The 13,920-nt window shown below is 43.7% G+C and overlaps 1 protein-coding gene across 4 annotated transcripts; it reads left to right on the forward strand.

The window, feature by feature from the left end:
* Positions 1–284: 284 nt before the first annotated feature.
* LOC122612165 (protein spinster) lies at positions 285–13,842 on the forward strand. Of its 4 annotated transcripts, none has more exons than XR_006325595.1 (9): positions 285–1,068; positions 7,133–7,490; positions 7,910–8,236; positions 8,451–8,712; positions 11,623–11,721; positions 11,785–11,958; positions 12,020–12,161; positions 12,431–12,632; positions 12,812–13,842. XR_006325595.1 is itself a non-coding variant. In XM_043785597.1 (8 exons), the coding sequence occupies exons 1-8, from the start codon at positions 663–665 to the stop codon at positions 12,859–12,861; spliced, it is 1,818 nt and encodes a 605-aa protein (XP_043641532.1). In that variant the 5' UTR covers positions 285–662; the 3' UTR covers positions 12,862–13,842. The 4 variants fall into 4 exon arrangements, 2 of the variants coding, with proteins under 2 accessions (XP_043641532.1, XP_043641531.1); XR_006325594.1 differs by lacking the exon at positions 8,451–8,712 and adding an exon at positions 9,048–9,309; XM_043785597.1 differs by lacking the exon at positions 12,431–12,632.
* Positions 13,843–13,920: the final 78 nt, after the last annotated feature.

The raw sequence follows: 13,920 nt of genomic DNA on the forward strand, positions 1-13,920 counted from the left end.
GCCGTTTTCTAGAGATGAGTGCTCATAATATTATGGCAAAATACAAATTCTTTAATTAAACATAACGCAAACTTGTCTACGTGGGTTCTTGTTTTTATATAAAATACTCCTGAACAAGGTATAAAAACATAACTATATTTAAAATTCCTTTAAATCGTTAAACATAACTTTGCAACTAAAATCGATGTGGTCGTAATGTATCGATAGTAGCATCGATTTTTTTCATCGCCAATTGGAAGGTATATATTAGCGGTCGCCGGACGGTCACACTTATTGCACTTACTCCAGTTGGAAAGGCAATAGCATTCGCGTCGCGGAACAAACAAGAAAGTAAAACAGCGAGAAGCTCTGCAAATGCATTGGTTATTTTTAAAGCACAACCGCGATTAGAGGAAGTGTCTCTTGTTAGACAATCGAATTGGCCATACATCGGCAAGAGTGTTATAAAAGAGAAGCGCGTAGGTGTGCCAACAGCCCAAGCAAATTCTTTTGCATTCGCTTTTGAACCGCTTTCATCGCGAGTTCAGTTTCACTGTGTGCGTGAGCAAAGAGCGTGTGCAAATAACTTTTGCCGCGTTGTCCGCCTGCTGCGAATTTCCAACCCAAAGAAGAGAGTGAGAGAGCGCTCGAAGAGGAAGAGAGTGAGAGGATCGATCGGGTGAATGTCGCTGAAACACCAGAAGCAATCCTACCAACCGCTCCCAACGGCGGCCGCCATGGACAATCCGGCGATGATCCAGAGCAGCGGGAGCAGTGGGAGCAGCTCCTCCGAGGAGGGCGGCAGTCGTGAGGATGTGGCCAATCTCTCGCCGCTCGGACTGCCTACGACCTACTCGTCACAGCAACTGATGCCCTCGGATACGGACAGCATGGAGGAGGAGCGCCACCGCCTGCGTCCGCACCACCACCACCACCACCCACTGGGCGAGCACCACCACATCCCGGGCATACCGCCCTCCGCCGCCGTCCCCTCGCGACTCTCCAGCGTGGGCAGATCGCAGTGGTTCACGGTCACCGTTCTCTGCTTCGTCAACCTCATCAACTACATGGATCGCTTCACGATCGCAGGTGAGTCGAGGATCCTTCTTTGGTCTCCCATAGGTTTCCGTTCTTTGGCTTTCGGAATCAAGCACTTGGGGGCTCGTTTCCGAACATTTGTTGACATTTTTAAAGAAGATTGCTATAGAACGCAGACCCAATTATTGTGAGTTTGAAGATTAGGCAAGCCAACAAATTTATAGTATGTCCACATAGTATGAAGTTATTTATTTATTGGGCAAAAAACTTTGTGCTTGCTAAGCAATTTTCCCAGTAAATAAAAACAACTCACAGCACTTTATATTATTTCGCACTTTTTTTTTGTTAAAAATGAAAACATTTAAGTTGCCCAAAAATACGTAAAATGATAATGTTATTAATTAAAAGCCGCTAATCAACAATACTTGGGACCTAATCACTAGAAATTGATACCTAATCGTCAACAATGCGAGCTTCATTGTTTACAAAATGTACCATAAAGATTGCATGCGAGAGAATTATATTAGTGACTAATCAGCTTACAAGTGAATCACGCCATCCAAAAATATTCAAGTATTCACGTTTATCATACGCGAATGCCGATAAATGGATCACTACACATTTTGCACTCAAACTCGGGACATTTCCACTGGGGTGGTGGTGGTAATCAATCATAGCCCCATTTCGCCTAAAACCTGCATATGTATATTATTTCTAGCACTCAGGTGCGATAAAGTGGAGCGAGTAGTTCGTCTTTGGCACCTGACCTGCTGCCTGGTGAGCTTAGCACGGCGGGGTATTGTGATCGGCGATCAGCAAGTGCCCGTCCGCGTGACAATTACAGGGTAATCTCATGTTTCAACCCGTAAGTGCAGACGGACACACTGCCCACATCATTAGTGTTTATTATTGGGAACATTAGCGAAGGAAATGGATCTTAATTCATGGATCTTAATTGCAGTATGCGGGCGGCTTTTCATTGGACACTTGTTGAATACCGAAGTTATTTTCCCTGTTTACTCTTGTCTGGAAAATAAGAGTTCAGATTGCAGTGGCTGTTTATCTCATTCAGTTACACAAAACGCAGTGTATGCTGAATGGAAATGGAAACTTGTTTAAGTTAAATGGCGAAACAAGTTGTGACTGATTATACAAGCCCAACGCAGCCCACCGTTTAATTTGCATTTCTAAATAAGTGTATATATAGTTGTTAACTATAATTTCCCATTTTCACATTCTCCGTGAACCTGAACAACAAGTTCTTCCTGAGTCAGCACAACTTTTCCATTCAAGGCCGTGTGATAATGTATCTTTATATGCCACTGTATGTGCACTTGCAATTAATTTGCAATTATAAATCACTGGCTATTACTTATCAGTTGATTGCTTCAGCGGCAATTCGAAATCGATCTTACATCCTTTTTTAGGCTGCAAATCAAATCAAAAGCCTTTGATTCGTGTAAAGCCAGCACATCGGATAGTGACTAAAAACATCATACGACTTTTTGAGCAGACAGGAAGCGGAATTACTCACTCAAAAGGGCGATAGCACTTACATACCAAACCGACAAAATCGACAAAGCTGTTTACTTATTATATTTAATATTATATCGCTCTTTCGCTCGGAAAATTTCATTTCCATTTCCATGGGCGCCTCCTCCTAATTGATTGAAAAAACATGTGTTGCTGTTTATTTTGAGAATACTGCGAGCGCAAGGCGAAATGAAAAACTAATATAAACAATGGTCAAGGCGCCCAAGGTTTTTGTTTTGCCATTTTTTCAGTGGCATTGTTATCATCATCACCACCACCACCAGCCCCCGTTTATGCCGCCACTTCTGGGCCTTATCAAGAAGTGGCCGAAACCAGAACCGCTGCACAATAAACTGCATTGGATCGCAGGTGCTGTGCACGTGGAGTTTCGGCCAATTTGCAGTGATTAGATTACCTGGCCAGTATTTGTTTTGCTTCTGACTGCACTGATTGGTCAGCCCTTTTTTCATTTACTGGGAGTTTCCACGAATTTTGCCACGTTTGCACCACAATCATACATACAAATGAACACATACATATGTATGTAGTGTTATTTTGTATCAGCTGATGTCTGGGCAGCCTAATGGAATGCATTTAATTATAATTTTAAGTGCGTCTCGGCCTTTGGCTTCGACCTCCGACTTTGCTGAATTTCGCATGGCTGACGATAGTGGTGTGATGTTTTATAACCACCTCGTTTGGTCAAAACTTTTGGGGGGCCCCCTCTTCATTCATGATCGCTATAGTGATCGTGATTCGTGTGGATCCGTGCTATTCAGTTGTTGACAGTAAATTTCAGTCAATTTCTGCAGCGACAGCGAACTTTGATCGGGCCAAGAACTGGCAATTATTTTTTTTGGTCAACAACAGATATGTGGGCTGAGATATATAGACCAAGATTCCGTTCTGCTGTGCTTCCGACGTAATTTTCTTGGCCCCCATCCAAAGCAAGAGATCGCAATAATTGTCTATGTCAATTGATCGAGTAGAGATTTCTGTGGCATATACATATGGACATATGTACATATACTCATAGATCTGTTTTGGTTATTTCCAAGTCTTTTGCAATCACACTTTTACTTTTTCCCCATTTTTCGACGATTGTTTTGCATATTTTGCATTTGTTTAAACTTAAAAAGTCACCGAATTCGGTTTTTTTTTGTTTTTTGCCAAAGATACATAAAAACTTTCCATTTTGTTGCCATCACAGTTGAGGATAGAAATAACAATGAAAAGAAAATATAAAATAGGCAGCCTTGACACACCGAAATTGTCAATACCCTTGGAAAATAAGCTTCAATTTCTTGGGCAGGCTTACCAACGTAATAAAATCACTCACTCCCACTTTATTGAATCAATTCAATTGCAAAAACATTTGACCAAACCAAATTGCTGAAATTGGTGCCAACTTATGGATAGTTTACTTACGAATGCCTCGAATTTGAATAGGTTATAACGCGGGCTCCTTAAGTTACACAAAACGCGCGGATGTAACAAATGCATTTGCTTAACGTATTTTGCATTTTTGTTTGGCATTTGTGCAAATATTTCTACGTCAATGGTTCTATTCTGCATACAACATACGTTTGTACATATCTTTATTTGGGTCAACGACCTACGCAAAGTGCAGTGCACACTTTTTGCTCCAACAAATTGAATTAACGAAAGGCAAATGCTAAACAAAAAACACATCCGAAGAATAGTAAAAAAGGTTGGGGTAGGGAATGTCTGGAACTCGGTGGATGGAACACTTTTCTATGGGCGCCGCCGCTTTCACAATTGATTTCCACCTGGCCCACCGAAAAGAAAGAAAGTTTTTCTCTAAACACAATTCGAGTGCTCCGCTAAGCATTCAAATGCATTCCAAGCGAAAGTCACAGCGCAGCCTCAGTGTTTTTCATTTCGGTTTTCGTCTTCTTCTTCGACTCGTGGCCAAAATATCTGTCAGATACTCAGATCGTTTATTCATCGTCCGATTTTAAAGCTTACGCTGCATATCGCGCGATTTTTCAAGGCCGACGTCACCAGACGCCACAGAACGGGGGGAAGAGAGATGGGTAGCTGGGTAGTGGAGAGAGATAAAGGGAGAGAGCGACTGAGAACAGTCACTTTCGGCCGCAAACAACTTTTTCATTCATGGTAATGAGAGTCCCGGCTTTGTTGTTGTGGTCTCTGCAGTTGCCTGGTTATGAATATTGGCTTTTTAAACGGATCAATGTTCTACGGATTTCGCCGGCCACAGTACACTGCGTTTCTTAAGTGTAAGCTTCGTTGAGAAGCGCAAAAAAAACACTTCTTTGAACCATTAATTATGAATTCTTTTTTATTGTACCAAGCTTTTCTAAAATGTTTTTCTTCCCAATAATTGGGTAGAAAGTTCAGTTTAGATGGAAAGTACTTGCATTAAGTTAACGATTATAAGTTATATCTCAGAGCATGGACTTTGTGATCTGTATATAATATATGCTATCATTTTGGGATGACTGAACATTAAATTTCAGAGTCTTATAGTCCCTGCCACTTGACACTGTCTGGTTTCCAGAAAGTTCGACACTTGGGAATTCCAGATATTGTTTGTAACAAAACCTACCATTGCGAATCGCACTGTCACGTTTATTGGGCACAAGTGAGAGCAACCCGAAGAGAGAGAATTCAGAAAGAGAGATAAACGGGTTCTAAAAATGCGACAGCCGGCTAAAAACTGATATGAATACTAACTACTAAATACGTTGACGAAACTTCCCCAATTGTGGCGAAAAATGGGAGAGGGAGGAGGAGGTTACTACGTATTCATAGTGGCTTTGACTTATTTTTTTGTTTTTGGCCAAGAAGTGCCCATAAACAGTCGGAATTCCTTGCGTTGAGTATACGATATCAATATGAAATACACATGTATGCATGTATGTGTGTACAAGGAATGCCTCACCCAGACCAGCCCCACTGTGCCCCCTCTCCACCTCTCTCCGCCTGTCTTCCTCAGCCCGCAATCGCAATGCAGTACACAAACAGGCACACATGCACACGCACACAGACTTATCGCGTGGCGTCCCCCAACCGTTACGTCACTAGGCAAGGCAAACAAACACGCTGATTGGTCGAAAAACATCGTACGATAAATTTCTCAAAGCGAAAAGACCCAGAAAATGGAATAATTAAAAAGCAAACGCTGATTCACTGCACTTCGGCTGCTTCGTGCCACGTTTCGCTTCGGTTCGCGGGGGTTCGTGAAGCTTCGGCTCTCTCTCTCTCGCGCGTGCTCTCTCTCTTTTTGGGGCACAACTTGTTGAGCTTTTTGTGTGTCATTGTTGTTGCTGCTGCATTTGCCGGCTTCTGATCTCAGACACTCTCTCTCTTCCTTGCTTACTCTCTCTTACTCTCTCTCTCCCCTCGCCCACTTGATTTTGTGGGCCGTTGTTTATTTTTGGGTACTCGAGCACTTTAAGTAGTTATTTCATTATATTTCCTCTTTTTTGCCTATTCCGCAAAGGCCAATGTACGAAGAGAGGAGCATATAAATACGGAGCTTAATAGCGGTATATGTTTTTTTTTGAGCTGCATGTAGAATGTAGGAAGTAGCGTTAGATCGGCCAACAGTTATTGACGAAGGTCGTTTAGCCATTAATTTGCTAGTTGCACATCCGTTTGTTAATGAATTTTTAAACGTCGAAAAGTTGAAGACGAGACGTGCAGGAAATACATACACATACATGCCCACACACCTGAGAAAATGTGTGCGAAGGTGATCGCAACGATCGAAATTCAAATCATGACACAGATTTGCATGACGATGCAACAGATCGATACATTGGTTATCGAGGCTACCTAATAAGTAGTTCGTAGTATGATATGTAGCGATAAATATTAAGATTGATCAACTCTTCGATTATTATCAATTGAATACCTATACTCTTCAGCTGATAAAAGGTTGCGGATCTTATCAGTACTTACTCTTACTAGGCTGTAAACAGAATGATTGTGATATATTTGCAATGCCAATGTTATTTTAAGATTAATAATCACATTGAGAACCAACATATAGTCACACCCTTGATTATTGATTGCTAATATGCACTACAGAGATAACAAAAAGTGGGCGTTGTATCAACTTTGATCAATTAGAGTGGCTCCTATCTTTTCATATATACATACATACATGCATATGTGGGCTGCTGTTTAATAGATATCGATGGGTTAATTAGTGGCTCTTTGGGGAAATTATGATGACCCATAAAGACACACGCCACATTTCCGGTATTTTCTCCCTTTCATAGTGGGGCTACAATGACTGGGGAGTGCTAATTATAGATATATGTTTGTATCTCCTCTCTGAACTAAACAATTTGGGGCTTACGTAAAGCACTCGCATATAGCAGACTTGTATTAACGATTTATTTGGTTGGCCAATTAACAACTCCCGCTGAGGATGGGCTGATATGTACAGAGTACAAAGTAGCATATCACACATCACGCGACTTCCCAATACATAGTGCCAAAATAATATAAGTAAACTTCACAGTTACCACTTTCCTAAAAATGTACATCTCGAAGAGAATCTAACCCGCTTTATCCCTTCATCTTCCAGGTGTCCTCACAGATGTCCGAGCAGATTTCGACATCGGAAACGACAGTGCCGGACTCCTGCAGACCGTCTTCGTTATCTCGTACATGGTGTGCGCCCCCATCTTCGGTTATATGGGCGATCGCTACTCCCGCCCCTGGATAATGGCGGTGGGCGTGGGTCTGTGGAGCACCACCACGCTGCTGGGGTCGTTCATGAAGCAGTTTGGCTGGTTCATCGCCTTCAGGGCGCTGGTCGGGATCGGTGAGGCGTCGTACAGCACCATCGCACCGACGATCATCTCGGATCTGTTCGTGCACGACATGCGCTCCAAGATGCTGGCACTGTTCTACTTTGCCATACCCGTGGGATCCGGTCTGGGGTGAGTGTTCCACTCGACATTGTCGCTCGACCAATGTCCAGGTCAATGATCAACAGCAGTCCGGGAGGATGGGCTCTTATCATTCGTCTACGAATCCGTCTTTGTTTGCGCCTTATCAGGTGCTGGCAACAGGCGTTGGGTTCCAAAGTTTGAGGACAGATGATAATCAGCAATTCTCGCTGGCGAAGCGTGAGAAGATACACGTGACTCTTTGCTTTTGTAAATTGAAATTGATTTATTTTTGGACTGCCGACAATTGATGGCTCTAATTCAATTAGAGTGCTGGGTCAATTGGGCGGGTTGATTGGAATTTATGCAACGTCTAATTGGCCGCCAATGCAACGCGATTGTCCCAGCGGTCAATTCATCAGGATCGTTCTCATCAATTACCCCTTCTTATATTTGTTCTCCAAACATAGATACATTGTGGGATCCAAGACGGCGCACCTGGCCAACGACTGGCGCTGGGCCCTGAGGGTCACACCCATTCTGGGCATTGTGGCCGTGCTCCTCATCTTGCTCATCAAGGATCCGGTGCGGGGTCACAGCGAGGGATCGCATAACCTGGAGGCCACCACCTACAAGCAGGACATCAAGGCGCTGGTCAAGAATCGTTCCTTCATGCTCTCCACGGCTGGATTCACGTGCGTCGCCTTCGTGGCCGGAGCTCTGGCCTGGTGGGGACCCTCCTTCATCTATCTAGGCATGAAGATGCAGCCCGGCAACGAGAACATTGTCCAGGACGAGTAAGTGTGCCCGCCACTGGCAACCAAAAGCTCCATTTTCACGACGCCTATCTAGAAAACGCATCCTTTGATGCCTTGAATTTCTGTAAAGATATCTTACAACAACTTGCTCGTGAAAATGGGGCTTGTGCCCACCCTTTTGACACCGACCCCCCAAAAAATCCCCCCAATATCGAGCTGTGCGCCTTACAATGATTTCCGATCCGTCGTCAAGCATCTCGTACAAGTTTGGTCTGGTGGCCATGTTGGCTGGACTCATCGGAGTTCCGTTGGGCTCCTTCCTGGCCCAGCGACTGAGGGGTCGCTACGAGAACTGTGACCCGTACATCTGTGCGGTGGGACTCTTCATCTCGGCTCCGATGGTATTTGCTGCACTCGTGGTGCCGCAGACGAGCGAGAGCCTCTGCTTTTTCTTCGTTTTCGTGGCCCAGGTGGCACTGAACCTGTGCTGGTCCATTGTGGCCGACATCCTACTGGTAAGATGGCTCGCAGTCAGAAACGAGAAGCAACTGCAGCAGCAGCAGCAGCAACAGCAATGAAAGCGCAGGAATCAAATGCTAAAAGCCAGCCAGCCGATTATTGAAAGCACTCCACGTTGAATTTGTTGAGCTCTACTTTAGACCCCAACAAACTTGCCCTAACCCCCCGCTCGTTTAATTGTTAATGCCCCGAATGCACGAAAGCGTTGTCATCTAATCCACGAGGATAAAGAACTCCATGAGATGGATAACAACGTTCTAGTGTAGTCAGGGTTCTCAAGCTTTGGCATAACTAACCGAATGTACCCCGAAATTCCAAACCCCGCCCTTAGTGTTGCGTTCAACTTCGGAGTCATCACCATGTTGGCGGGCCTGCTGGGCGTGCCGCTGGGCTCGTTCCTGTCCCAGTACCTGGTGAAGCGTTATCCCACGGCGGATCCGGTGATCTGCGCCTTTGGGCTGCTCGTGAGTGCGCCGCTGCTGACGGGCGCCTGCCTGCTGGTGAATAGCAATTCGGCTGGCACCTATGCACTCATATTTTTCGGGCAGTTAGCTTTAAATTTGAATTGGGCAATTGTTGCGGACATACTGCTGGTAAGCCAAGTACCTCAAAACGGGAGACATCTTGACATCCCGATTCTAATGCTTTTGTAATTTTGCACCCACGTATATTGTTTGAGTATCGTAACTACGTAACTACTACACACACAATATCTTAGTTTTAGCCATTAACTTTTTACTGTTATAATGAGTAACACACTCGGCACAACCACACACACTCACCCACACACACCAACCTACACACACACAGCTTGCCTACTCACATTTGCCTTAACTTTAATTACTTGAATTATGTACTCGTTTGTTGTATTTGCCCGCATCTCTTACTGGTGGTGGTCATCGGATACTCCATTTTGTGGTTGTTTCATGATTTTTGGGTGCGGTTTTGAGTTCAGTAAACCGAAGAACTTTAAGGCAGTTGCACGTCTTGAAGCTCCAAAGGCCCGTACATTATCATTCCCAATAACTCATGTAATCCCCCGAGATAATACCAATTTATTCGCCTTATTGCTTTTGTGTAAATGTAATCAACGTAGAGTTTTCATCTTATCAATGTAGCTTTCATCCCCCTAGTGGCCCATTCTGTGGGGCTAAAGGGAGTGTCCAACCCCCGAAAACACTTGCAATGTGCAAATATTCCGACACTCAACCCCCAGTAGAGGTCGTATAACCATGTTAAACCATCGCACTTCCCCATATTGCAGTGGAAAACCAACCCATACTTTATATTCAGCCCCACTTCACGAGACCAAGTGTCGAAATTTTCGTATTTATATGGGATTCTCCCGTCTGGTTCACTCCATTTCGGGGGTTATCTTCTGGGGTAGTCACGTTTGTCGGTTTCGGGGAGATAAGCCAGTGATAAGTGATAACAAAATTAAAAACCCAAATCAGCGTTGAGTCAAGTGAATCATATATTTTCACTATCACATTTAGGCAGGATTTCGGAGTAAACTTGAAAAACTATAAACAAATCATAAACTTAGAGATGAATAGTACTTTTAATTGAATTAGTTGAATCAGTTTCCTCACTTGAACAAATACGGTTTGTAATGCCCCGCTTATGTCATTAAAAAACCTTAACTGATTAAGTAACCCAGATTGATAAAATGACCCAATTCAGTGGCGAAGGTGTCTTGAGATAGTGAAAGTTAGGTAATCCCTGTAAGTAGCTGCAAGTTATCCCATTAATGGAATGAATGATTTCTAGATAGTGGATATGGAAACCCGTGGACGCAATTCCTTAGAAAAGATACGTACGTGCGACGGGCTGTTCTAAATTTGGCAGTACGTCAGAGCAGACAATATATTGTTTAAATATATATATTTAGTACGCAAACACACGCCCCTTTAATGCATTGCTTTTTGACCACGCACTTGGCTCCCCTGTGTTTGTGACCATTTTGCCATTGCAAACGATTCCGTGACAGAAATAAGCAATCGCAATCGCACTTCCCTTGCCGCCCAAACCCACCCGATTATCTAACTAAAAAAAAAAAAAACGTTTGGGCGATCGGCCCACCTTGGTGGCGTTATATTAATTGGGGGCTGCGATAAGGAAACCGTGATTAGAGATTGCCATTATCTGGGGACTCGCGTTGCTATTGTTTCTGCAGCTCCGCAAGATCACTGCTGTAATATCATAGGTGTTTTGCGTAACTTTTTCTGCTTATTTTGGCATTATATAGATCACACACACACACTCACGAATAACACACACTGCTTTACATACACGCATCGTACCCCACCTGTAGTTATAACAGTAAAAACTTAATGTGGCCAACAACAGTTCAGCAGACAACAAATTGCCACAGATTCAATTTAAATATCAGCTCACTTACCGATCCACCCTCGCTAAGCAGAGTGCTCACGCAGTGTTGCCAGCCAGGCTCGCCCAACTGTTCCCAACTGTGGTTAGACTCCAACCTGAGAACGCAATGCTTATGTGGCTTTTCTTTTGGGAACCTGTTCTTTGTTTGCTCCCGAAATTCTTGAGTGGCTCCATCTTTGGCGAGCTTTTGGCTAATTTGAATCTGCTGTTGGCACACACACACCTGCACACGCATAATCGCTTTAATCACTTTTTATTTGTTTTTAATCAATTATTTTAATGTCGGTTGCAATGTAGAATACTTTCTGGAGCGAAACTATAAGGGCTTAACACCTGGTCGCCCACAAAATGTATCTTTCACCTGCACCGATAGCTGGTTTAATCGATAGTCGTAGCTTAAGAATCGGTTGTGGCTTTTGCTTTCATTATTTGCTTTGCTTTTCGTTGTTGCTGTTGCACTTTAGCGCCAGAATTCAAGAAAAAACCCAAATAACCTTTCTATTTCTGTTGTACAGTATGTGGTGGTTCCCACACGGCGCTCCACAGCCGAGGCCTTCCAAATCCTCATCTCACACGCGCTGGGCGATGCCGGCAGTCCGTATCTGGTGGGCGCAGTAAGTACTCAAAGGATTGCTATACTTGGGAAATCGAAGTAACCATAAAACCCTTTCCCGTAGATCTCTGAGGCCATCATGAAGCACCTGCACAAGAACCCCAGCGACTCTGGTCTGACCACCGAGCTGCAGAGCATGTCCCAAGTGGCGGGAACCGCGATCACCAATGCCACCCAGGCGATCACGGAAGCCACCACCAGTTTGATCGAAACAGCGCACTCAGCGGTCTCCCAGGAAGTAGGTGGACTCCTTGAGAGCTAGAGATCTCATTGACTAATAACTGCCTGTTTGCTTTCAGTACTCTGATGTGGAGCAGTTCGAGGGACTGCAGTATGCGCTCTTCTCCACCAGTTTTGTGGAGGTGCTGGGCGGCATCTTCTTCATATTCACCGCCTGCTTCATCATCAAAGACAAGTACAACGCCACGCGAGGACTGCAAGGTAGGCACAATGGGTTGGATTAAGCTCTCAAAGCCCCTATCTCATCTATCTATTAACTTTCTGATTAAAAAGTAACCGCAACAATGAGTAAATTAGCCTGACAACAAATGTTTATTGACTAGGCTTTAAACGAAAATGTGTATATAGTAGACTGTAATCCTCTTTTACAATCTAAACTGTTAGTATTGTTAAAATGGCTACTGTTTAATCAGAAGTTGTCTTATTTGCCACTCTTTGGCTCAATTGTTCTCCGTTTCCGATATTGCCAGGCGACCAGGGAGCGCGAGCGGTTCGATCGTCAGTCGCCTTGGCCAGCGGGCAAAAGGACGTTGAGTCCTTCAACTCGGACTGCCTGGTCTTGTGCACTGACATCGCGCTGCGCGAACGCACGTGATAGCTCAAATATGAAATGTGTATACACACATATGTAGGTGCCCAGCACCAAATGATTATTTTTTGGCCCAGTTCCCGGTAGGTGGAATGCTCAAAATTTCGTTAACCCATTCTGTTCTGCGTGCGTTCCATAGTTGCGTTCTACTAATCTCAGTTACTTACTCAGACCCTAACCATACCCTGTTCTTCATGGCTTTCTGTGTGATTCGCTTGGGGTAACAAAATGCTAATGGCTGTGTATTGATTGTACCTTTTAGATGTCACGGCTCAACAACAGCAGCGGGATGAGCGCGGTCAGATTGCCTAATACCAGCCGATCCTCGAGGTTTTGCTGCGCACTCAGAGCTCCGATGGCATGCCGGGTGAACTGATACTGACTGAAAACCATCTTTAATTTAATTTACGGTCACTCGCACCACGCACATCCCGCATCGGATCAAACTGGAAGCTTACGGGGACGGGAAGCTCAGTTGGGCCGACAAGTCCCCGATGTTCATGTTCCTATTGAGAAGGATCGGATGGAAAGAGAAGGAGGATGGAAGGACCACCATGCCAACGTTCAAGCACGCCACACTGATTTGTAGATATATATACAAAACAATCACTCACACAGGCACTCACTCCTCACCAAGTCATAACATTACACAGATCATTTTACTTGTAAACGTCAAAGGGCTAGGATACCCACGATATCCTGCTTCACACACATATAGTCGTAGATAGGTCTAGCTCTGGTATTTTAGACTAAATCAAAATTAGCAAGAGTTTCTTCAAGCAGACTCGCATTCGAAGAAGTGCTCCCTCAGAACGGATAATGTAAATAGATTATCTCAGGCATCGAATGCGTAGTACATGCAGTTTGGATATTTATATAAATGTATGTATGAGTATATTAAATATGAATTGTAAATATAGATAAGCACCGGGCCATTGTATAAGTGCATAGTCTATTTAATCAGTTTTATCATAACGCCTTAGTTTTACACTGAACATAATTTTAATCATAGCTTTAGCTAGTTGTGTAACAAATTGGAGAAATGTTTGCACCCTCAGCAATTACTGAATATTACAGCAAAACAATTTTGAACCAAAACAACACCAATCAGTCCTCGAGTTTGCTTTTTTTATTTGTTTAATCTCAATCGAATGCTAGCCTAATTGGAACGCAAACTAAAAGACTGCGAGCAATCAAATATTGGTACGTCGATATTTGGCTAAGAATAAACCAAACTAATTGTTTAGCAACTAAGGAAATCATCCGGGGCAATAAAGAAACATTTAAAATCAATTTCCTTCACTGCGTCCGATTTTTCTGGCATGGAATGTTCCAACTGAGGACGTTGATTGGATAAGTATTTTTATATGG

The sequence above is a fragment of the Drosophila teissieri genome, chromosome 2R (genome assembly GCF_016746235.2).
Source record: "Drosophila teissieri strain GT53w chromosome 2R, Prin_Dtei_1.1, whole genome shotgun sequence".
Taxonomy (NCBI): Eukaryota; Metazoa; Arthropoda; class Insecta; order Diptera; family Drosophilidae; genus Drosophila; species Drosophila teissieri.

Coding starts and splice junctions, on each gene's coding strand:
- LOC122612165 (XM_043785597.1), top strand. CDS start 663: ATGTCGCTGAAACACCAGAAGCAATCCTACCAACCGCTCCCAACGGCG. Junction 7,491..7,909: donor CCCGTGGGATCCGGTCTGGG/GTGAGTGTTCCA, acceptor CTCCAAACATAG/ATACATTGTGGGATCCAAGA. Junction 8,237..8,450: donor GAGAACATTGTCCAGGACGA/GTAAGTGTGCCC, acceptor TCCGTCGTCAAG/CATCTCGTACAAGTTTGGTC.